This window comes from Cervus canadensis, chromosome 15 (genome assembly GCF_019320065.1).
Source record: "Cervus canadensis isolate Bull #8, Minnesota chromosome 15, ASM1932006v1, whole genome shotgun sequence".
NCBI lineage: Eukaryota > Metazoa > Chordata > Mammalia > Artiodactyla > Cervidae > Cervus > Cervus canadensis.
Genome location: NC_057400.1, coordinates 59,828,241 through 59,854,446, shown reverse-complemented (window position 1 = coordinate 59,854,446; position 26,206 = coordinate 59,828,241). Strand labels below are relative to the sequence as shown.

The following is a 26,206-nucleotide window of genomic DNA, read 5'->3' as shown; positions in this document are numbered from 1 at the left end:
TCAATTCCAGAAAAATAAATGACCCAATCAAAAAATGGGCCAAAGAACTAAACAGACATTTCTCCAAAGAAGACATACAGATGGCTAACAACACATGAAAAGATGCTCAACATCACTCATTATCAGAGAAATGCAAATCAAAACCACAATGAGGTACCATTACACACCAGTCAGGATGGCTGCTATCCAAAAGTCTACAAGCAATAAATGCTGGAGAGGGTGTGGAGAAAAGGGAACCCTCTTACACTGTTGGTGGGAATGCAAACTAGTACAGCCGCTGTGGAAAACAGTGTGGAGATTTCTTAAAAAACTGGAAATAGAACTGCCATATGACCCAGCAATCCCACTTCTGGGCATACACCCTGAGGAAACCAGATCTGAAAGAGACACGTGCACCCCAATGTTCATCGCAGCACTGTTTATAATAGCCAGGACATGGAAGCAACCTAGATGCCCATCAGCAGATGAATGGATAAGGAAGCTGTGGTACATATACACCATGGAATATATTACTCAGCTGTTAAAAAGAATTCGTTTGAATCAGTTCTAATGAGATGGATGAAACTGGAGCCCATTATACAGAGTGAAGTAAGCCAGAAAGATAAAGAACATTACAACATACTAACACATAGATATGGAATTTAGAAAGATGGTAACGATAACCCTATATGCAAAACAGAAAAAGAGACACAGAAATACAGAACAGACTTTTGAACTCTGTGGAGAAGGTGAGGGTGGGATGTTTCAAAAGAACAGCATCTATACTATCTATGGCGAAACAGATCACCAGCCCAGGTGGGATGCATGAGACAAGTGCTCGGGCCTTGTGCACTGGGAAGACCCAGAGGAATTGGGTGGAGAGGGAGGTGGGAGGGGGGATCGGGATGGGGAATACGTGTAACTCTATGGCTGATTCATATCAGTGTATGACAAAACTCACTGAAATGTTGTGAAGTAATTAGCCTCGCCAACTAATAAAAAAATTAAAAAAAAAAAAAAAAAACTCCTGAAGTCTTGTCCCGTCCCCAGAGATTACAATTTCATTGTCTTCGAGTGTAGCCTGGGTATCTGGACTTTAAAAATCTCCCCAGGTAATTCTAATGTGCAGTCATGATTGAGAACCACAGACCAGTAGCCTCTGCGCTTTCCAAATTAACAGCAAATGTCATGAATCTCAGTTATCGTGAAATAGTGCCCCCGTCATTTCCAGGTAACGCTGTATTACAGCAGTAGCCTTTAGAAGAACAAGCCCTGATGCTTGTCATCTCTCTTCGGGGAGTGTTAGATCCAGGCAGAGACAAGGCTGCAGAGATATCTTGGGGGAAAGTGGGACCCTTAATACTTACTTTTATAGACGCATCTTCTTTTCACATTAAATTTGTTAGAACGAAATTGTGTCTATTTGAACCAGGGACTTATCTTTGGCTTTCTCTCAGGGTTTTGGGGATTGAGTTTTCTATTACCAGCTGCATATAGATCAGCTAACTCCTGAGGACATGCAAGCGTGGTTATAAAGCACGACCTCTGCATTCCTGCGGAGCCCGCGGAAAACCAGGTGGAAAAACAGAGGGCTATGTCCTTGCAATTCAAAGTGTGTTCCGAGGGTCAGCAGCATCACCTGGGAGCTTCCTAAAAACGGCGTCTGGGACCAATTCAGTAACAATCTGCATTTTAACAAGATGCCCGGGGCCGGGGCCGGGAGTAGGCAAATCCACCTTTGAGTAAGCGCCGGCCTATACTTTGGAGGGTAACGTATGCGCAAAATCTCCAGGAACTATAGGGACTAGGCGGAGGGAGCCACTTCTTCCTCCTCCAGGACTGGGGTCCCTTCTAGTGAGTCGCGGCGGCGGAGGCTGGCGGGCCCAGGCGCCGTCTAGGTCAGGGCGGCCCCGCCTGCCCGCCCCGCCTCCCTCCCGGGTTTCTGCCCCGCGCGCGGTTGCTGTGGCAGCGCGGGACGCCGCCAGAACTCCGGCGGCCGCGGTCTCCACCTCCTTCCTCCGAGGCCTCCCCGGGACCCCAGCTCGGGCCTTGCCCGCGGCCCGCCATGCCCCGGGGGAGGCGCGGGGGCCGGGTGAGCGCCCTGGAGGGCGGCCGGGAGGAGGAGGCGCCCCCGGCGGCGGGTGCCTTGCGGTCGGCGCAGTGGGCGTCCGGGCCACAGCCCGAGGCGGCGGCCGAGCTGGTTCTGCTCCGGGGCATCTTCGAGATCGGGAGGGACAGCTGCGACGTGGTGCTGAGCGAGCGGGCCCTGACGTGGCGGCCCATCCGCCCCGAGCGTCTCACAGGTGCGTGGTCCTGCTCTGAAGGTCCCCGCGCCTTCTCTTCCTCCTCCCGGCCTCACTCCCTCCTCCCGGCGCCGTCCCTCCGCCTCCCGCAAGCTCCTCCTCTGTCCCAGCGGGCGACCGCGTCCCCAAGCCGCCACCTCCCTCCCTCCAGAGCCGGGGAGCCCGAGCCGCCCCCCAGGGCTTCTGCCTGCACGCTCTTGCCGCCTGGGTTGCGGTCCCGGGACCCACGTCACACTCCGCCCCACTCCCCCGAGCCCCCCAAAGCGCGCTGTTTTCCAAACGCGGGAAGGTCACCCCCTCCTCCCCTCCACGTCCGAGTTTTGCTCAACCGCTTACGGCAACGCTGCAAGCATAAGCGTTTTACAGTATACCCTACACGTGGGTTCCGAATCCAACTTTCGTTTTGCTGACTTCTGAAAATTTCACCTGAGCTTTTGGTCCCTCTGAACTTTTCCATGCCTCACGTTCCTTGCCGTTGTCTCGAATCAAGTCCAAGTTCTAGAAGCCTTTGGTGTTTAATATGGACTTTGGAATCATCGTGTTGTTTAGGAGTATTTGCCTTTTGACCTAAAACTATTTAGAGAGTGTTATAATTCTGTACAATAGAAGTATTTCAAGACTCAGTCTGGAGATGATGTAGGGGAAACCTTGGGATATAGTAAACATATCTTCTAAATGATAACTCAGGAAATTAAAAAAAAAAAAAAAGCCTTCCCCTTGTTTCCTTTGTTGGAAAACAAGCCACAATGTGCTGTTTACCCTAAAGACACGTCAGTATTTTACAGTTCCTTGTACAAAAACCTAGCAAAGCAGACTAGTCAGGGACTCTCATTCTGATGGGCAGTTTCTGCTGCACTTGAGGTGCTTGCCTCCGTTCAGTTCAGTCGCTCAGTCGTGTCCAAATCTTTACGACCCCACGGACTGCACCACGCTCGGCCTCCCTGTCCATCGCCAACTCTCGGAGTTTATTCAAACTCGTGTCCATTGAGTCGGTGAGGCCATCTAACCATCTCATCCTCTTTCATCCCCTTCTCCTCCTGCCTTCAATCTTTCCCAGCATCAGGGTCTTTTCAAATGAGTCAATTATTTGCATCAGGTGGCCAGAGTATTAGGGAGTTTCAACTTCAGCATCAGTCCTTCCAATGAATATTCAGGATTGATTTCCTTTACGATGGACTGGGTGGATTTCCTGGCAGTCCAAGGGACTCTCAAAGAGTCTTCTCCAACACCGCAGTTCAAAAGCTTCGGTGCTCAGCTTTTTTTATAGTCCAACTCTCTCATCCCTACATGACTACTGGAAAAACCACAGCTTTGACTAGTTGGACCTTTGTTGGCAAAGCAATGTCTCTGCTTTTTAATATGCTGTCTAGGTTGGCCATAACTTTTCTTCCAAGGAGCAAGTGTCTTTTAATTTCATGACTGCAGTCACCATTTGCAGTGATTTTGGAATCCCCCAAAAGAAAGTCTGCCACTGTTTCCCCATCTATTTGTCATAAAGTAATGGGACCAGATGCGATCATCTTACTTAACTGAAACTGCCTTTGACTTTAATTTAAAATGTTTAATTTAAAATGTTTGCAGGTGTGTTGAAAAGCAAGGTGGTGTATTTTCTACATCTTTGAGTTAAAAACTAGAGATATGGGCATAGAATTCTGTTTAAGTCTGTTCGAATTTGGGGGCCATAGAAGTTTACCATTAGAGCTTAAATTGGCCTACATGGGTCTTTTTAACTTACGATGAAGCTGAAATACTATAGGAATAAAGTGAGACATTGAGAAATGAGGTATTCAAATCTGTGTTGCAGTAGTGGTACGTGAAAAGTCAAATGATGGTATGAAGCAGTAAAATGCTCTTTTATATACTCAGTGCTGGTAGAGGAAAAGTAGGCTGAATTAGTATTCCTGGCTGTTTAAAAGACATCTGGACAGTTATAACTCTAGAGGTTGCAAGTGTTGATCTTTAATTTTGACCTAAAACATGTTGGTTTTCTTTGCCTTCATTTAGATGTACCACCTTTTCTTTGTAACTAACACCTAGTATGCAGATATCACTCGGGGCCCCTGAATATTGGAGGTCCAAAAGCTTAGCACCTTAGCACTTATATTTTAGGAGAAACTAATTATTAAACCTTTATTTTACTTAGTAAAATAAGAGTGGGAAAAGTTAAAAAAAAGGTTAAGAGATATGTTTAAATGTGAGAAATATTCTCTGTTGTGGAATTAGCCTAGTTGGGTGTGGTGGAAGACAAGTGAAATTGATTCAGGAAATGGAGGAAAACTACAGCCATACCTGGAAGGAGGTGGTGTGGGAGGACATTGGGGGAGATCATGTCCCTTGCTGGCCAGTGCCTGGCTGTTCTAGGAAAGGATGGGGGTGGGATTGGATCGATGCTGGGCATTATCATCATAGGAAATGTTTGCAAGACCGTTCAGTTTTTAAACCTCATAATGACTTAGTGGTTGGTTGTTTTTTTTTTTTCTTTTTAATAGACTTAATTTTTAGAGCAGTTTTAGGTTCAGGGCAAAATTAAGCAGAAGGTATATATACCCTCTGCTCCCCACAATGCATAGCCTCCCCCATTATAAGTATTTCCCACCAAGGTCTTACCTTTTCCCACCAAGGTTGTATTTTTGCTAAATCTGATTGAATCTACATTGACATCACTATCATCCAGAGTCCATAGTTTACATTAGGGTTCACTCAGTGTTCTGCATTCTCTGGGTTTTGCCTTATTTATAATGACATGTAGTAGAATTCCTCAGAGAATGAGAACTCTGAAAATATATATGTGTGTGTGTATGTGTTTATATACACACACAGACAAAACAATGTATATAAATATATTTATATATATTTGAGATTTATTATGGTAAAATATGAAATTGATTATGGCTTCCCTGGTGTCTCAGACAGTAAAGAATCCACCTGCAATACAGGAGACCAGGGTTTAATTCCTGGGTCAGGAAGATCCCCTGGAGAAGGAAATGGCTACCCACTCTAGTATTCTTGCCTGGAGAATTCCATGGATAGAGGAGCCTGGTGGGCTACAGTCCATGGGGTTGCAAAGAATTGAACATGATTGACTGACTAACACATGCATTGTAGGAATTGGAGATTATGGAGGCTGAGATATGCTGTTCTTTGGCATCTGCAAAGTTCAGACCCAGGAAAATTGGTTGTATAATTCAGACCAAATTGGAATCCCTGAGCTGATGGTGTAGCCCCTAGAGATGGGATCTACCTGGAGAAGAGGGAGGAGGATCAGAAAATCTGTTTTGTTTACTCTCAGCACTTTGAAGAGTGCCTGACTATAAACATTTGTTACAGGAATGAATTTAACTAGTCTCATGAACTTTAGCTTTGCCCACTGCATTGTAATCTGATTACTACATTGCTACTTAGTAACTTTTCATCACCTGTAGCAATATCCCCCACCCCTTTTGTTAAAGCATTAGAGCTCTTTTTACAAAAACATTCTTCAGCTAATGTGGGCCCACTTCTCCACTGTGAGCATCATGGTCAGATGCTCAGCTATAGGATGGAAAAGAAAGCAATCTCTGACTAGGGCATGGATTGACCAGTCTGTCACATCTGTAATACAAACTGTATACACAAAAGGGCATCATCTGCTCAGAAAACTTCATTATTGCTTGCAGTGGTGCCTAAATGATCTTTCTATTGGAATCTCTAATTATGGTCATTCTACTTATGGAATCATGCGTTTATTCATGTTAATTACCAAGTTAGCTGTCTGTGCCCTAGGGTAGTGTGAAATCCTGAAGAAATGGAAGAGGGGTCAGGTGAGGATTTTCAGGTCAAATGAGAAAGGTCAGGCGTGTCTGGGTCACAAGACTCTACAGGCAGAGCAGGCCACAGTGTTAGCCCCCGGCATGGTGCCTGGGACCAGGCGTAAGGTGTCAAAAATTGGAGAGCTCAGAAAGGGAATGTGGGCAAATGCCATGGACCAATATGTGTGTTTTGTCATTTGGTCCTTAGCTTATCTTGTCACTGGATCAGATATTTTCAGAGTTCAGCATTTTCAAAAATGATTGCTGATGGCCTGTGGGCATGATTCTAAATCTCAATCAGGGACAAACTTCTAGCAATATGTGCTTACCAAGTGGTAAACTTCCATTTGAAATGTTAGATAGGAGCAGAAAGTACGAGCATTTTTGTGCATCCTCAATGCAGGATCTGCTTACTATACTGTAAAATTTGGTTATGAGGTTTCTCATAAAGGAAAATCTACTCCAAGGGAGAGTTAGCAGTCGGTAGGATTAGACTATATGAAGCTCACATATATATATATATGAAGTACATATATATGAAGCTCATATGAAGTACACTTCAGAATGATCAACTTCCGGATCTCTATGACCAGAATGCCACATGCCCACAAGTCTTTCTCTGCTGTCTCACATTGGGCACCTTTATCATTTACTACAGAGTAGCACCTTGAAGTATGAAGAACACCACGGATATTCTACAGGCTCTCTACTTCAGCTGTCTGCAGTTTCCCGTCTGTGAAGGAAAGGTTTCAGGAGTGAGCACCAAGGGACGTGAGGTCCTGTCTGCACCTAAGGGTGAAACTGACTCAAGGCAAATCATTTAACCCCTTTAAATGACAGTTTATTCAACTGCAAAATGAAGTATTTGCATTATATGATCTCTAAGAATCGTCAACTCTGAAGTTGCATTTTATAGAAAACATCCGTTTTTATAGGCTTTTGATGTTAGGACATGGTAATAAATCTGAGTAAGGCTTCAGTGATCAACTTCCTGGCATGTGTGGAGTTGTATTTTACAACAAAGCTTCATAGCCCTAATGAATTTCTAATTGAAATAACTACGTGGAAAATATGGGCCAAGTTTCTTGCTCCCCTTCCCTGGGCTTCAAGGCCGGGTAATGAGAGGTGGACTGTTACCTCAGCATAGATTCTGTCTTTGGAAAGAAAGAAACCATTTTCTGATAGAAAATCATGGGTCAAGGCTAGTCTTAAGCAGATTTTTCATGATGGACAAAAGGACTAGCTTATCCTTTCTTCAACTTCATTTCCTGTACCCTCTTACTAAATTCCTGGGCAAGGATCTTACAGTATGCTTGATTATCATGAGAATATTATGTTTTAAATATTTTTAAAAAATACAATGAAGGTTTCAAATCTTAATTATGGTTTACAATTTTCTTGTTATTCTTTGACTTACTACCTCACATTACACCATTTCATGTTGTGTTTTTTCAAAGGGTTATTCCTACCATGCCCTTGAGTTCAGCTGAATTAGAGAAATAACCAGGAAATCTGAAAAGGATGGGCTTCAAAATAAGATCTTGGAAGTGTTTCTTTTTTTGAGGGAGTGAATGATTTTCTCATGCTTTAAGTTTACATAAACATTTATTTGTTAGAAACTTTGCAAGATGAAAGGTAATGTGGAAAAATGTGAAAATGAGAAAAACCCAATCAATTTTAAAACAACAAGAGTTAGTGATTACTGGGACTTAGCAGAGCTGGGTCCATTCTGAGTATTAATCTGCCTAAGCCGTTTGGGAACAGATGTACGTGAAACAGATCCTGGGCTTCTGTTGTGTACATCCAAAGTGAGACATCTGTTGGTGAACCGTTGGTCAGGAATAATGGAAGTAGGGGTTAAACCCCAAAATGACCCATTACTCACGTAAATTATTAAAGGACTAATTACTCAGTAAAACACAGTGCTTTGATTCATCAGTCTACATGTGAAGAAGCAAAAAAATCTTTAAAAAAATTATTAGTGTGTTCCTAAGCTGCCAAAATGGAAGGAATTTTTAAAAGATGGGTGTGAAAAATCAAGCTTACCAAGGAACTGCATATAATGTTTATGAAGTTTTTAAATGCTTTGACAGTCCTGTTAACCTATTGTGTAAATACTGTATAAGGCACATGTTGTAAAAATACTTAGCTTTTACTTAATGTACATTAGTCCACACAGAAAAACAAAATATAGAATGAATCTCTAAGTATGACTGTCTTGTTAAAATTTCTGTGCCGATCAAATGCTCTGTATCTACACTGTCTAATACGGTCACTACCAGCCCCTGTGACTGCTGAGCACTCAAAATATGGCTACTGTGACTGAGGAACTGAATTTTAAATTTTATTTAATTTTAATAAATTTAATAGCCACATGCAGCTAGTGGTGATCAGATTTTAAAACATAGCTCTAACACATAGACATATGAAGTTGAAAACATTCATTACTTTGTTTCCCAGGCATGGGTTTTCATCTTTATTTCTATAGTAGGTATAGTTTTCAAGTAATTAATCTCAACATAGAACTGAATTACCATCCAATCTGAACTGCTAATTTAAAGATAGATCTCTGAGTCCAGAGATTCCCAAATGGCAGAAACTTTTAAGTTATTTTGTGACCCCGAAAACATGCTTTTATTCATTATTATGAATTAATGGGCTGATAAAGTTTTGTCTGTAAAAACCATTGTCTTATTGCTCATGTCATGATTTACTTAAACTAAAATTTGGCAAGCAATTGGTTTCTTACTATAAGGATGGTAGGTTTGAAACAGCCATCCTAGCCTGTGTCCACTGACCCCGTGAAAGTCTGCATCCTAGTGCTGTTTCTAAATATACCACAGCCGTGTGGCACCATATGAAGACAAGCACTTAAAAGAAATTTCTCTATTTTTGTGTTCCCTTCCTCTCACTTCTCCTCCATGAGGGGGTATTTAGGGTCACAACTGACACAGAAATATGCTCCTAGAAGTGGTACTTGCATTGAAGGCAAGGGATGTACAAACTGAAAATGGGGATGGACTGGATCAAGGTCGGTAAACCAGAGAGGCTGATTCATATGGGATCTGCCAGAGTGAGAGGACCTAAAGTGAGTTGCAGGAGTATGAACATGATGGAGCTAAAGAATCAAAGGGCCATGGCAGTAAATAACAGGGATCGACAGATGGCGTGGGTACCCAGGAAGGTGCTGCTGCCTAGACTGGGCGTTTCTGTGCTCTCTGTAATTTGGGAAGGTGAACCATCTTTGTTGAAAGGGTCAGGGATGTAGAAGATGTGATTCACTGTGATCTAAATACTAGAATACTCATTGTGAATCTTATCCCTAATCCTGCCGGGTTCATTACTTGACTAGGTTATTTGATTACATTTCAAATGTTGACAAGTCTACAAGCATCATCAAAGTCCTCAACATAGTCCTAATTCCTTCCATGTGACTGTATTCCTGCTGAATTTTGGAAGTACTGTGCCCGTGATGGGGCTACTGTGTCCTGGGCCAGTGAGTTCTGGTTATGTATGTGGTGAGCAAAGGGAAGGCGCTCTTGGTAGCCATGGCTCTTTATATGCTCTTGTGTTTTCCAAAGTCAGTATGTATTGAGATAAGAGGGGAAGGAGGGAGGGAAGTGAAATTTGAGGGAAATTAAACCTTCTGCTGACTTTTGGCATGTAAACCAGAAGTTGAAGACCCTCAGGGTAATGAATAACAGAATCCAGAGACAGGGAGGCAGGCAAACAAGTGGACAGGTATGGATATATTAAAAAACAGTTGACATAGTACTATGGACTTATGCTAAGCCTACAGCTAAGTCTTAAATAATGTACCAGCTGCCATTAGGGAGTTCTTATATACATTCCAAGATTTTCATCAGGAATAATGTTCTGGAAACTACCACTGTTGCTCTGGATCCATGTCCAGTGTTTGTTTGAAAATGCGTGCATGCTCAGTCATGTCTGGCTCTTTGTGACCTATGGACTGTAGCCTGCCAGGCTTCTCTGACCATGGGTTTCTCCAGGCAAGAATACTGGAATGGGTAGCCATTTCCTCCTGCAGGGGATCCTCCCAACCAAGGGTTCAAACCCACATCTCCTGCATTGCAGGAGGACTCTTTACTGCTGAAAATAGTGAACGTTTAGTCCTGTGTGAAGTGTATTGTCTTGTTTAATCTTCCCAACAACACTGCATAGTTCAGATAGGATTTTTATTTCCGGGAGCCAGAGATGACCTTTCTTGCCCAAGGCCATGCTGGTGATGGAGTTTCTGGGATTCCAGGCCAGGCAGCCTGACTCCAGAGTCCACACTGTACCCAGGAGGTTATGCTGCTTCCTCAGTTCAGTAGGAAAGAGTTCACCCTAACACCTTCAAGAGTCTATGTGATGTCAGAGTAAGTGGGTAGCATCATGGTTCAAACCAAAATAACAAGCCTTAATACAACAAGAGTATCTGATTTTTTCAGGCCTTCATGACAGTTCTGCCATAGAGACCATATTCCATTGCTCTCACCACTTGTAATTCCTGAGTAAATGACCAAATGAAAGTTTTTAAAGTCCAATATTTTTATTATGGAAAACATCAAACATAGCCAGATGTAGAAAGAATAATATAGTAAGCCTTCATGTTCAATCCAGTGAGGGTGAGGCTCAATGTGACATGTTCTTGAGTTTAAATGGTTTTCAAGGTCAGTCTTGTTCCATTTATGCCCTAACCACTTCCCTCCTTTGCTTGGAATAGGTGGGAGCAATTCCTAGATATCATATAATTGCTTCTATAGATATCTTACATTTATCTCTAGAAGGTTAGGATTACAAAAGCATGGAATACAATATAATACACAGTGTAGTCACTATTCCAATATAAAATGATCCCGTGTCCTTAAAAATACTAGTGGAGGTGATGGAATTCCAGTTGAGCTATTTCAGATCCTGAAAGACGATGCTGTGGAAGTGTTGCACTCAATATGCCAGCAAATTTGGAAAACTCAGCAGTGGCCACAGGACTGGAAAAAGTCAGTTTTCATTCCAATCCCAAAGAAAGGCAATGCCAAAAAATGTTCAAACTACCACACAATTGCACTCATCTCACATGCTAGTAAAGTAATGCTTAAAATTCTCCAAGCCAGGCTTCAGTGATACATGAAGTGTGAATTTCCAGATGTTCATGCTGGAAACCAGAGATCAACTTGCCAACATCTGCTGGATCATTGAAAAAGCAAGAGAGTTTCGGAAAAACATCTATTTCTGCTTTGTTGACTATGCCAAAGCCTTTGACTGGATCACAATAAACTGTGGAAAATTCTGAAAGAGATGGGAATACCAGATCACCTGACCTGCTTCTTGAGAAACCTGTATGCAGGTCAGGAAGCAACAGTTAGAACTGGGCATGGACCAACAGACTGGTTCCAGATAGGACAAGGAGTATGTCAAGGCTGTATATTGTCACCCTGCTTATTTAACTTATATGCAGAGTACATCATGAGAAACGCTGGGCTGGAGGAAAGCACAAGTGGAATCAAGATTGCTGGGAGAAACATCAATAACCTCAGATATGCAGATGACACCACCCTTATGGCAGAAAGTGAAGAAGAACTAAGGAGCCTCTTGATGAAAGTGAAAGAGGAGAGTGAAAAAGTTGGCTTAAAGCTCAACATTCAGAAAACTAAGATCATGGCATCTGGTCCCATCACTTCATGGCAAATAGATGGGGAAACAGAGAAAACAAAGGCTGACTTTATTTTTCTGGGCTCTAAAATCACTGCAGATGGTGATTGCAGCCATGAACTTAAAAGATGTTTACTCCTTGGAAGGAAAGTTATGACCAACCTAGACAGCATATTAAAAGGCGGAGACATTACTTTGCCAACAAAGGTCTGTCTAGTCAAGGCTATGGTTTTTCCAGTGGTTATGTATGGATGTGAGAGTTGGACTATAAAGAACGTTGAGCGCCGAAGAATTGTGGTGTTGTAGAAGACTCTTGAGAGTCCCTTGGACTGCAAGGAGACACAACCAGTCCATCCTAAAGGAGATCAGTCCTGGGTGTTCATTGGAAGGACTGATGTTGAAGCTGAAACTCCAATACTTTGGCCACCTGATGTGAAGAGCTGACTCATTTGAAAAGACCCTGATGCTGGGAAAGATTGAGGGCAGGAGGAGAAGGGGACAACAGATGATGAAATGGTTGGATGGCATCACTGACTCGATGGACATGGGTTTGGGTGGACTCTGGGAGTTGGTGATGGACAGGGAGGCCTGGCGTGCTGTGGTTCATGGGGTCGCAAAGAGTTAGACACGACTGAGCAACTGAGCTGACTAACTTAAATATACAGTTAGTGTTCATTGTCCTCTATTGTTTCTCTTTCCATTTTCTAAATCTAAGTCAACATTTAAATAAGATCCATGTTGCAGTTGGTTGCTGTGTCTTTATATCTTTGATTCCACAGATTCCTCTCCCTTTTAAATTTTTTTCCTTGCTAGTTATTTTCTGGGCAAACTAGGTTGTCTGGACTGTAGTTTTTCCACAGGAAAATGAAAGGTTCACTGGGGGGCAACTGTCTGTGAAAGATAAAAGGGGCAGGAAGCATGTTGGGAGGGATAACCTCCAATCTGTGATACTAGTTTGACACCTGTAAGGAGGGATGAAGCAGGCAGGGGCAGGAAGAACCTCAGCCTCTGGTGCTTATCTGAAAAGACTGCTCATTAGCAGTCCTGCCTTAGGTGGTGGTGGTATTCAGTTGCCCAGTCCCGTCCGACTCATTGTGACCTCATGCACTGCAGCTCTCCAGGCCTCCCCATCTCTCACCATTTCCTGAAGTTTGCCCAAGTTCGTGTCCATTGCATTGGTGATGTCTCCTAGCCATCTCATCCCCTGACGCCTCCTTCTCCTCCTGCCTTCAGTCTGTCCCAGCATCAGAGATTTTTCCAGTGAGTCAACTGTTAGCATGAGATGACCAGAATACCAGAGCTTCAGCTTTGGCATCCGTCCTTCCAGTGAATATTCAGGGTTGATCTCCCTTAAGGTTGACTGGTTGGATCTCCTTGCAGTCCAAGGGGCTCTCAGGAGTCTTCTCCAACACCACAGCTTGACGGCATCAATTCTTTGGCACTCTGCTTTCTTTACAGTCCAGCTCTCACAACCATACGTGATCACTGGGAAGACCATAGCCTTGACTATGCGGACCTTTGTTGGCAGGGTAATGTCTCTGCTTTTCAGTACACTGTATAGGTTTGTCATAATTTTCCTGCCAAGGAGCAAATGTCTTCTATTTCATGGCTGCAGTCACCATCCACATTTTAGAGTGCAGTGATTTCAGAGTGCAAGAAGAGGAAATCTGACACTACTTCCACCTTTCCCCCTGTATTTGCCATGCAGTAATGGGGCTGGATGCCATGATCTTAGTTTTTTTCATATTTGGTTTTAAGGTGGCTCTTTCACTCTCCTCCTCATCAAGAGGCCCTTTAGTTCCTCTTCACTTTCTTCCATTAGGTGGTATCATCTGCATATCTGAGGGTGTTGTTTCTCCCTTCTGTTTTGACTCCAGCTTCTAACTTATTTAGCCCGGCATTTCTCATGCTGTACTCAGCATATAGGTTAAACCAGCAGGATGACAGCAGACGTCCTGTTGTACCCCTTCTCAATCTTGAACCAATCAGTTGTTCCACTCCTGCCTTAGGTAGAAGTGGCCAAATAGTGTGTTCAGTCATAGGCTGGGGGCTGCCTGAGAAGAGTGAAGTTCAGGTGGGTCCTAAAGGTACCAATAGCTGGATGTTGTTGCCTAACTGCGTTTATTGCAGCAGAAAAGCAAGTTTTTTCTTAAAGGGAAAAATCACAGCAGTCACTGTGACCAATTAGGTTTATTATTATCATTATGAACTCAGTTATTTAAATATATTTCAATTCGTAGCAGTGACTCTTCTTACTAATGCTCACATTGCCCCAATTCTATATTTTTGGACCAATGGGAACCACTTCATGCTGATTTTTGAGATCTTTTGACATTTTCTTAGATGCCTCTGTTAGCTCCCTTGCTTTCTGAAATGGCAATATATTCCAGGCCCATCTTGAATATTTCGTGCCTATCATCAAGGATGCCTGATTTCTTACACTGAGTTATGGTGTTTAGAGATCACAATTTGAGTCCCAGGTGTGCTCATTGCTAGTACTTTCCTTATATGGTCTTACTTCCTAGGCTTTTCTGAAAGTGGAGCTAGGAAGCATGATTTTTTTTTTCCCCTAAAGAATAGATGCAGTATGGAATTATGCTGGGATCTTCAGTAAAAGTTCAAGACTAAAGGTTTTTATTTCTCTCTGTTCCTACCCTTAAAATTCTGTGTTCTAACTGTAATAATATTATTACTGCTTTGCAATAAATGTACATCACAGAATAATAACACCAGTGCTACCGTCAGCAATGTAATTAATGAGAGCCAGTTATTTAAGATCATTCTGTAATAATTTTGTTTTTGTTGCTTTTAGGGACATACCACTTAGAGTACATGCTGTACTTAGTCGCTCAGTTGTGTCTAATTCTTTGCAACTCAGTTGTGTCCGATTTGCTTAGTTGTGTCCGATTCTCCAGGCAAGAATACTGGAATGGGTTGCCATGTCCTCCTCCAGGGGATCTACCTAACCTGAGGATTGAACCCAGGCCTCCCACATTGCAGGCAGATTCTTTACCATCTGAGCCACCAGGGAAGCTCAAGAATACTGGAGTGGGTAGCCTATCCCTTCTCCAGGGGAGCTTCCTGATCCAGGAATTGACCCAGGGTGTCCTGCATTGTAGGCAGATTCTTTACCAGCTGAACTACCGGGGAAGTCCAGAGTATGTGCTATGTGTAGTCAGATTATTATGATTTTTTAATGGCTCTGTATTTGATAATCTTATTTATTTTTGGCTGTGCTGGGTCCTTGTTGCTGTGTGTGGGTTTTCTGTTGTTGCAGTGGATGGGGCTACTCTCTAATTGTGATGTTTGGGCTTCTCATTGAAGCGGTTTCTCTTGTTGTGGAGCATGGGCTTTAGGGCACGTGGGCTTCAGTAGTTGCCTCATGATATGTGGGATCTTCCTAGTCCAGGGAATGAACCTGTGTCCCCATTGGCAGGCAGATTTTTAACTACTGGACCACGAGGGAAATCCCCAAATGACTATGTTCTAAAGACAGTTGGAATCAGTCCTATCTGTGATGTTATACTTCCAACTCAATATGCAGAATTATTTGTTTCATTTTTGCTTTTAGTTTTGGGCATTGCTCTTTTTAATCCTATTTTGTAATTATGTAAAATACTTACATGGTTCCAAAATCAAATCCACTAAACAAGCTACAATGGGAAGTACAATTTTTGTCTGTGTCTGTTCTACCCTTTTCCTTCCTTCCTATTACCGGTAAGCCTTTTAAATTTTTTGGTTTATTCCTGGATAAGCAAACATGTACATATATTCTTTTACTTACCTCACCCTATCCATCTTCTTAAGTGCATGGTAGTGTACCATGTATGCTTTTTTTCCACTTTGATTTCTTTTTAAATTAACAGTATTCCCGATATATCACTTGATAGAGGTATGTAGTGAGAGTCCTCATTTCCTTTTGTATCTGCACAATAATCTGTTGCGTGCTTTAGTTTACTAAACCTTCTCTCTGTTGAAGAACTTGGGTCGTTTCCAGTCATTTTTGCTATTGTGAATAGTGGTATAATTAAAAACTTATCATGTCTTTGTTTAAAATGTATTTTTATTGTTTAAATGTATTTTTGGAATAAATTCCTAGAAATGGTACTGTTGACTCAAAGAATAAATACCTTATATGATTTTTTAATGTGTGTTAAGTCGCTTCAGTCACGTCTGATTCTTTGTGACGCTATGGACTCCAGATTCCTCTGTCCATGGGATCCTCCAGGTAGGAATACTGAAGTAGGTTGCCATGCCCTCCTCCAGAGGATCTTCCTGACCCAGGGATCGAACCGATGGGTTTCTTATGTCTCCTGCATTGGCAAGTGGGTTCTTTACCACTAGCGCCACCTGAGAAGTCTTTTTTTTTTTTTTAATAAACTGCCTTTTTAGATCAGTTTTCATTTCACAGCAAAATAAGTGAAATGTATAGAGGTTTCCCATCTACTTCCTTCCTATATAATTTTGCTAAGTATTTCCAAGTCCCCCGAGAAAGATTGTGTTACTTTGCTTTTCTATGATCATCGTATGACACGTATCATCATATGAGGGTACCTGTTTCTGTGCAGTTTCTTCAAAAGATATATTGTCAAACCTTGTTTTAAAGAAACAATCTGAGATAAGAAATGGTATCTCATCATACTTTTAATTTTTATTTTTCTCATAAAATCATTCATGTTTTTAGCTTATTTCTTCTAACATTAGGGAGCAACTATCGTGTGCTAGGTGTCTGATAGATATCAGGGATGCTACGATCAATTTGTCACAATTTTTGCTTTAAAGTGTTCACAATCTGCAAGGAGGCTTATCGCAAAATAACTAGGTGATCTGTTTTATGTGCACCTGAAGTATTACTTACAGGGCATTATAAAGAACCACGGAAGTGTAGCTAAAGGGGAAAATCATTTCATTTGAGTGGGCAGAGGAGGATGTAGGGGAAAGCTGCAGAGAGGTGTGAGGGCAAACTTAAATGTGGGCCTGGAAACGTGAGTAGGAGTTGGCAATACAAAAGGATAAGGAAACCATTATAGGAAAATAACATTTTGGAAAAGTTTGGAAAGGATGCTTTGACCTACATGGAAAATAAAGCCATGGCCTGTAGGGAGAGAGTATGTTCATGGGGCAGAGGATAGTGCTTTGTGTAAGTCAGTAGCTTGCGTAGCACTGTGAGTGTTACGCCAGGATATTGGCGTCTTACCCTGAAGGTTGAGTCAGGGGCAGCAAAGACAAAGTGTCAGAGGATTTCAAGTTTTTGTTTTTTAAAGTAAGTGAAATTGGGTTTTAGGAAGATAGCCATAGGGGTAGGATGGGTCATAAATGGGGGTAGGATGGATTTAGATTGAGGAGCCCATTTCAGTGGCTAGTCCACCAACAGATCCAGGAGGAGGTGTGTATGTGGCAGGGAGAAAGGAGAGGTGAGGTCAGGTGCAAAGGAATATTGGCAAAGATAGAATGTAGACGGTCTGGGGTTTGAGGGAAAAGGGAGGCACAGTGGTGATGCTGAGATTTTTAGCTTGGACAGTGGAATGCATCTTGGACACAGCTAAAATTGCTTTTTGTTTTGCTGATCTAAGAATTATCCCACTTGAAATGTATTCTACCAAGCATTAGATATGCTAGGGACTAGCAAAATGTCCAAACAGAAGGGAAACAGAAAGCTTGAACAAAGACATACACTGGAGAAATTGCTCCTGAAGGATTATAAATTGAACTCTAGCAAATTTAAGATCTGTGTTTTCCATGAGCCTTGGGCTCTCTTCTTCTGTGCCATTTCTTATTAGGTTGGGGCTACTTGGAAAAAAATAGTTGAAAGCTATTTTCAGAAAACATTTTTCATTAAATATTGGTAAATAAAGTTATGATCTTTGTACAACTGTAATATTTAGTATTATTGAAATATTAAAAAAACCAGTGAAATGATTTTAAATGTCAATTTTTATATGTATAAAAACTGTTTCTGTATCATTTTAAACTAAAAAAATCCATTTATATCATGAATCTTTAATATAAATAATATTTGTTCCAAATTAAACTTCTAAGCTTGGTAAATGTTACAGGCACATAATTCAAAGTAGTTTCTAGTGCCCATCTGTGCAGGAAGAGTAAGATCAATAAAACTGAACAACTGTTAGCATGTACTGTTTTCCTTATATTTTAGGCATATTTTTATGTATTGAAAGTGTAAAGGCAAGGTAGTAAATATTTTGTTCTGGTTTTCATTATACAGATGAATACTTGTTACAGTTAACATCTTGGTGACTATAATGCCTTTTTGAAATCCCATTCATAGCCCACTTATTTTAGATAATATTTAAATATTTTAGGGTTTCCCAAATGGCTCAAAAGGTAAAGAATCTGCCTGCAATGCAGGAGACCTGGGTTTGATCCCTGGATTGGAAAGACCCCCTGGAGAAGGGAATGGCAATCCACTCTAGTATTCTTGCCTGGAAAATTCCGCTGACAGAGGTGCCTGGTGGGCTACAGTCCATGGGGTTGCAAAGAGTCGGACATAACTGAGTGACTAACGTGCGCACACACACACCAAATACTTTAAATAATGTGGATACATTTTTGTCATGAAATTTGATTTATAATATGTTCTTATTTTAAAAGTAGAAATATATTCTTCTCAAAAAATCACTATTTCCATTTCCTTGAATTAGAGTTTTTCATATTTGGGGAAAAAAATGTCTTGATACCCTAGCTTCTGAAAGGAAGACAAATCTGTTGTTTTCAAGGTTGTTTATTTTACAGTGGGAGCAAACCTACTCTTTTAATGAATTTCATGTCATGGAAACATCTTCTGGGGGAACCTGTGCATGTGGGCTAAATCACTTCAGTCCTGTCCAATTCTTTGTGATCCCTTGGATTCCTGCCAGGCTCCTCTGTCCATGGGATACTAAGCAAGTATTACTATTAGCTTCTAAAATAACGATCTTCATTATTCTAGGGTAAACTGAAGAAAAGTCATGTTAGAGGCTTGTATAAAGACTTCCATCTTCTTATTTGGTTAATATTCTGTCTTTATGTGAATCTCAACAAAATCAGTTAAATGGAAACTCTGAAAATTCAAGATAATGTGTATCATCTTCATTTACTGTTGAACAATACTATGCCCTGGACGTAAACTTCTAATTTTGTATTTTCACCTTAATGAAAGCGCTGGTCATTGCTGCTGCCGCTGATGCTCTTTTGTCTGCACATTCTGTTGCAACATTATGTGTTGTGCATTTGATACGGACATTACCATATTGCCATAAGGAGCTGCTATTATTTTAGACACCAACTGATTCCACGATAGTGTCAGATTTCTTTAACATATGCTTATGTTTTTGTACAAATGACCCCAAGAAACATCTGCTAGTTTTGTGGTGGTATCTACTGTTTCTTTTTCAGAAGTTGACCTGTCAGTCACTTTCTAATGTGAAATCTACAGTATTTCATTAGAGTAGGCTCACTTTCTGGTGATGTTAATTAAAAAAACATGTGGGCTCAGCTTTATGACATAATTCAGAAATAAATTGAACTGCCTGTGTACATTATTTTAAAAATCTCTTTTCATGATTGTGTCATTGATACTTTAAAGACGTGCCCTTTTAGTGGGTCTTTTAGCATCCAAAATGGGAGGTCCCAAATTGCTTTCTAATGGTTCTGAAATATGTCTTCTAATTTTACAAAAGTGTGTAGTAGTTGTGGTGTGTCATTGGTCAATTCATATCCTTTGCTAATCTTCAATGAATGTGTAAGGGCAGACAAAGGCAAAGGAAATGAAGGTTCAATATAGTTGTGAAATCTTTCCTCTAGGAGACTGGAAAAACTTGAGAGAACATAAGCCATTGATTCTGTTACAGGTGGGACCCCCTCTTCTACTTGCCTTGGTATGACCTTGACTAAGAAACAATGGTCACAGCTTCTCATTGTCTGGCATTTTCTTTCCTGCTTTCTTCTCTGTTTTCTCAAATGTCTTTCTCAAGACATAGCAACTTATTCAAAGAAAGCAATATGATCATGTATTTATGATAAACTTGGAACACAACAAAATGAAAAACAAAATTGTCTTTGAATAGCAATATTTGTCCATGCTTTCCAGTGGAAAATATATAGATTTTTCCAACTCCATTGTATCAGAGGACATGATCTATAAAATTTTGTATTACCTACATACTTGATCCCAACTCTAAACCTAATAAAATAAATATACATGAAGTTTAGCCCTTAATCTTGCTCACGTCAAGATAGTAGCACAAGCTTATTTTATTTTCTACTCGTCTGCTTTCTGTGCATCAGCTGTTGGACTCTAAACATGTCATCATTTATATCTCCATGCTCATTCAGTAGCCCTTGCTGCTCTTCAGTTCTTTCTTTATCCCTTGGGTGACTTACATCATTGGATAACCTTCTGTCCCCTGCTTGTCATCTCTCGGCTGAGATTGAGCTGAGGCCCTTGCCAGGTACCTTTGGCGCTCGACGTGCTGCGATTCAGCTTTGGCCCTGAAGCTGTCTGTGTGCCTTCCATGCCAAAACTCAATTCTGTGAAGGGTAACAGGATGACTGCAAGCTTTAGTTTCAGTGACAAAACCTGAATGAGGTTGTATTGAGTGCCTCAACAGCTTTCTCTTAGGTCTGAAATAGGAGAGCTAGGAGCCTCAATGTCCCTTGAGAAAGAAAGATTTCCCTCAGCCTTCTGGGCTCAACACTGAACCATTTAAGTGGGATTGTGGGCTGGACCCAACAAGGAGTGTATTTTCCTCAAATGGTGGTTTAGTTTTCTTCTGTGTGTGATGGGAGTAGGACTGACTTAAGGGAAGTCTCCAGTGACTTCTCTTGCCTCCTGGGGGGCAGCCCATTTACTTTGTCATGGCTTCCTACCCTTCTACCCCTCTACCCTATGCAAGGCACTGGAGGAGCCGTAGGGAATGGGGGAAGATATTCACGAAAAGAGTTTTCAGGTACTGGGTATGTCTGGAGTCCTGTTTAAAGGACAAAGACTATTTAGCAATTGTCATTTTAGTACTTATCATTGCCTATCCTTTTCGTTGTTAGTTTTTAGTACAGAAAATTTTGCCTGTACTATCTTGGTGGAGTGGGGCAGGAAACAAAATGAAATCTATTTTCATTAACTTTGTATGGTGCCTGGTATGATATCATGAACAGGTGGGCTCATAATTGTTTACTTGATGCTCTTTTTAAGAAGTCAATTATGTCATGGGAAATTGAAGAATAGCAAAATTAATTTGTTGAAGCCTTCTATAGGAAATCTTGCGTGCATGCATGTTCACTAGAGAAACATGGGGCTTCTCCCATAAAGGACAGGCTTTGTTTTGTTTTTAATAAGACACACTCTTTATAATTAAAACAAAATCCCAGTGTTAAGGGATTACTGTTGTAAATAATTGGATTTCTTTCCTTTGTTTCCCTGATCCCTATATATGAGAATAAATCTAATGGTGTCTTCGGCTAATACATATTTCCAGATTAAATAGTTCTGTTAACTACTGAATTTTAATAATGCCTCAAAGTTTACAGATGATAATATAGAAAACAATATAACATCAGGAACTTATTTTAGATTTGGGAAAGGCAAAGATACAGAAACTAATTAAGAACAACAGAAGCTGTGGAAACTTTAAATGATATATTGATATCCACTGTAATAAACAAAAAGAAGCTGTTTGCATAATTTTCTATAACCCTGCCCTTAAAATACTAAATTTAGTATTATGTGTTGTTCCCTGGTGGCTCAGATGGTAAAAGAATCTGCCTGAAATCTGCCAGGAAACCTGGGGTTTGATCCCTGGGTTGGGAAGATCCCCTGAGAAGGGAATGGCTGCCTAGTCCCGTATTCTTGCCTGGAAGATTCCATGGACAGAGGAGCCTGGCCAGCGACAGTCCATGGGGTTGCAAAGAGTCCGACATGACTGAGTGACGAACACTTCACTTCATTTTTAATCTCAGACAAATGATTTCCTGAAATGGTATTTTAATGCCTGAAGATGTTTTAGCTTAAAAATGTTTAGGGTTAAAATGATGTAGAAGAAAAGAAAAATCTAAATGTCTAGTTGTTACTTTTAGAAAAATTCCTTGGATAAACTCTGCCCCCTTTCTTTCTCTTCTCATTTTTGATTGCCACACTCCAGAGCTTTCTTCTGAGACTCCTAAGTCATGTGTGAGTATAGGAGAGGACAAGCATTAGGGTGAGTGGTAAGAAGGGAGGGCGTTTTGCCTGAGGTAAAATCTTTTTCCATATGGGACCTTCTTAATACCCTCCCTCAGCCCCTTACATGAGAACTTGAGCTCCCAGGCCAGAGGCTGATTTGGAAGCAGCATTAGCAGAGATGGGGTGATAGTGGGGAGGTGAGGAGGTAGATGAAGGGCCATTTTTCTGGTTGATCACTTCTGGGCTTTGGTGAACCTTTTCTATTTTCTTTATTTTTGGCTGCACCACACAGCATGCAGAACTTCCCAGACCAGGGATCAAACCTGTGTCCCCTGAATTAGAAGCACAGAGTCTTAACCACTGGACCACCAGAGAAGTCCAGAGCCTTTTCAAACTGACCTGTTTCTCTACTTAATCCTGAGTCAGTCTTGACCGTTAACTTTCCACGTTTAGCCATTCTGGGTCCTCCTCAGTTTAGAAGCTCAAGGAAGCAGTGTTTCTAGTTCCAGTACAGAGTTTTAAAGAACAAAAATATCAAGAACTTTTGAGAGATTTTCTCTTTGATCCCACAGGAAGGCAGAAGGCAAAATGAGACATATTGTAAGTGATACGCTCAAATCTTGCACACGTTTCTCGGTTACCCCCATCTGTCATTTCTGGGTTGGGTTGCATCCCTTGCTTATCCTGGTTGGTGGTTTAGTTGCTAGGTTGTGTTGGACTCTTTGTGACCCCATGGACTGTAGCCCGCCAGGCTCTTCTGTCCATGGGATTTTCCAGGCAAGAATACTGGAGCGGGTTGCCATTTCCTTCTCCAGGGGATCTTCCCAACCCAGGGATTGAACCTGGGTCTCCTGCATTGTGGGCAGACTCTTTACCAACTGTGCCATCAGTGAAGCTATCCTGATTAATTCCCACCTAAAATAGTTTAGTGTCCTCCTAATATAACTCTTGCTTTCAAATTAATGACAACCTAAGCAGTTATTTAGTGTTTTCTCCCTTGGCATTCAGTATTCTTCAGGGTTCACATTTGGAAATATTGGAACATAGAAGGAAGAAAGGAAAATGATTCATTTCTCTTGTTTGCTATATTTTGCTTGATGTTGTGGTGAGATACAAGGTGACACAGTGTAGAAAATTTGGAGACTCTAAAGAAGAAATTAAAACTTAGGTTAAAGAAGGATGATATATTAGTCTGTCAGGGCTGCCATAACAGAGCATCATTGATAAAGTGGTTTGAACAACAGAAATTCACTTTTTTCTTATGGTTCTGGAGGCTGGAAGTCCAAGATCAAGGTGTTGCCAGAGCTGATTTCTGGTGAGACCTCTCTCCCTTAGCTTATGGATGGCCACCTTCTCACTGTGCCCTCACATGGCCTTTCCTTTGTGCACATATGGAGACGGATCGCCAATGTTTCTTTTCTTTTTATAATTAAAATTTTTTTATTTTTAATTGAAGGATGATTAACAAGATAGTGTTGGTTTCTGCCATGTATCAACATGGATCAGCCATGGGTATACATATGTCCCCTTCCTCTTGAGCCTCCTGTCTCCCATCTCATTCCACCCGTCTTGGTTGCCATGGAGCCCAGGTGTGGGTTCCCTGAGTCATATAGCAAATTCCCACTGGCTATCTATTTTACGTATGTTAGTGTATATGTTTCCTGCTCCTCTTTCCATTCATCCCACCCTCTCCTTCCTACACTGTCCCCATAAGTCTGTTCTCTCTGTCTGCATCTCCATTGCTACCCTGCAAATAGGTTCATCAGTACCATCTTTCTAAATTCCATATATATGGATTAAAATACAGTATTTTTTCTGCTTTCTGACTTACTTCACTTTGTATAATAGGCTCTGTGTTCATCCACTTCATTAGCACTGACTCAAATGTGTTCCATTTTATGACTGATACTCCAGTCTATATATGTACCACAACTTTTTTTTTTTCATTTATTTTTATTAGTTGGAGGCTAATTACTTTACAATATTGTAGTGGTTTTTGTCATACATTGACATGAATCAGCCATGAATTTACATGTATTCCCCATCCTGATCCCCCCTCCCACCTCCCCTCTCCACCTGATTCCTCTGGGTCTTCCTAGTGCACCAGGCCCGAGCACTTGTCTCATGCATCCAGCCTGGGCTGGTGATCTGTTTCACCCTAGATAATATACATGTTTCGATGCTGTTCTCTCAAAACATCCCACCCTCGCCTTCTCCCACAGAGTCCAAAAGTGTGTTCTGTACATCTGTGTCTCTTTTTCTGTTTTGCATATAGGGTTATCATTACCATATTTCTAAATTCCATATATATGTGTTAGTATACTGTATTGGTCTTTATCTTTCTGGCTTACTTCACTCTGTATAATGGGCTCCAGTTTCATCCATCTCGTTAGAACTGATTCAAATGAATTCTTTTTAACGGCTGAGTAATGTTCCATGGTGTATATGTACCACAGCTTCCTTATCCATTCGTCTGCTGATGGGCATCTAGGTTGCTTCCATGTCCTGGCTATTATAAACAGTGCTGTGATGAACATTGGGGTGCACGTGTCTCTTTCAGATCTGGTTTCCTCAGTGTGTATGCCCAGAAGTGGGATTGCTGGGTCATATGGCAGTTCTATTTCCAGTTTTTTAAGAAATCTCCACACTGTTCTCCATAGCGGCTGTACTAGTTTGCATTCCCACCAACAGTGTAAGAGGGTTCCCTTTTCTTCACACCCTCTCCAGCATTTATTGCTTGTAGACTTTTGGATAGCAGCCATCCTGACTGGCGGTACCACAACTTTTTTATCCATTCATCTGTTGATGGACATCTAGGTTGCGTCTTTGTCCTAGTTATTGTAAACAGTGGTGCATTGAACATTGTGGTACCTGTGTCTTTCTCAGTTATGGTTTTCTTAGGGTATATGCAAAGTATTGGGATTGTTGGGTCACATGGTAGTTTTATTCCTAGTTTTTAAGGAATCTCCATCCTGTCTTACATAGAAAATATGCAAGCAGCTTATGCAACTCAATAACAAAAACAACCCAATCAAAAAGTGCTCAAAAGACCTAAACAGACATTTCTCCAAAGAAGACATACAGATGGCTAATAAATACTTGAAAGGAGGCTCAACATCGGTCATTATTAGAGAAATGCAAATCAAAATTACAATGAGATATCACCTCACACCTGTCAGAATCAGTTTATTCGCTCAGTCTTGTCCAGTTCTTTATAACACCATGGACTGCAACACGCCAGGCTTCCCTGTCCATCACCAACTCCCAGAGCTTGCTCAAACTCATGTCTGTCGAGTTGGTGATGCCATCCAATCATCTCATCCTCTGTCGTCCCCTTATCCTCCTGTCTTCAGTCTTTCCCAGCATCAGGGTCTTTTCCAGTGAGCCAGTTCTTCGCATCAGGTGGCCAAAGTATTGGAGCTTCAGCTTCAGCATCAGTCCTTTTAGTGAATATTCAGGACTGATTTCCTTTAGGATTGACTGGTTTGATCTTCTTGCAGTCCAAGGGACTCTCAAGAGTCTTCTCCAACACCACAGTTCAAAAGCATCGATTCTTCATCACTCAGCTTTCTTTATGTGAGAGTCCAACTCTCACATCCATACATGACTACTGGAAAAATCAGAATGGCCATCATCAAAAAATCCCAAAACAGTTAATGCTGCACCCTCTCCAGGGTGTAGAGAAAAGGAATCCTCTTGCACTGTTGGTGGGAATGTAAATCTTCCTTTTCTTTTAAGGACACAAGTCCTATCAGACTAGAGACCACCCTTGCCCCTGTGCAAAATCGCTCAGATGTTTCCAATGCTTTGTGACCCCGTGGACTATAGCCTGCCAGGCTCCTCTGTCCATGGAATTTTCTAGGCAAGAATACTGGAATGAGTTGCCATTTCCTACTTCAGGGGATCTTCCTGACCCAGGAATTGAACCCATGTCTCTTGTGTCTCCTGCATTGTCAGGCAGACTCTTTACCATTACCGCCATCTGGGAAGCCCCTAGAAACCACCCTTATGACTTAATTTAAAGTTAATTACTCCTTAAAGGCCCAAATATAGGCACACTGGGCGGTTAGAACTTCTGCATATGAATTTTGGAGAGACAGAATTCAATCCCAAACAAGTAGATTTACAATATTACTCCTTTAGTTTAAGCTTCTCCAATGCTGAAAGTGGGTTTTACCTCCTCCCCCCCAAATTCCTGTTAATGGCGAGGTGAGGTTTTTTGGTTTGTTTCTTTTTGATTTTTAATATAATGGTTGGCTATATCGCATGATATATAACACTAGGAAACAAGAATTTCCTAAGAATAGAAGAATCAAGTGAGCTAAAAC

The 26,206-nt window shown here is 41.4% G+C and overlaps 1 protein-coding gene across 1 annotated transcript in view; it reads left to right on the top strand.

Annotated features, from left to right (window-relative positions):
- The first annotated feature begins 1,981 nt into the window (after positions 1-1,981).
- Positions 1,982-26,206, top strand: part of CERKL (ceramide kinase like) — a 126,880-nt gene continuing 102,655 nt past the window's right edge. Inside the window, exon 1 of the mRNA XM_043487443.1 lies at positions 1,982-2,282. Within this exon, the coding sequence (XP_043343378.1) occupies positions 2,045-2,282 (238 nt within the window). The 5' untranslated portion in view covers positions 1,982-2,044. The remainder of the gene's footprint in view (positions 2,283-26,206) is intronic.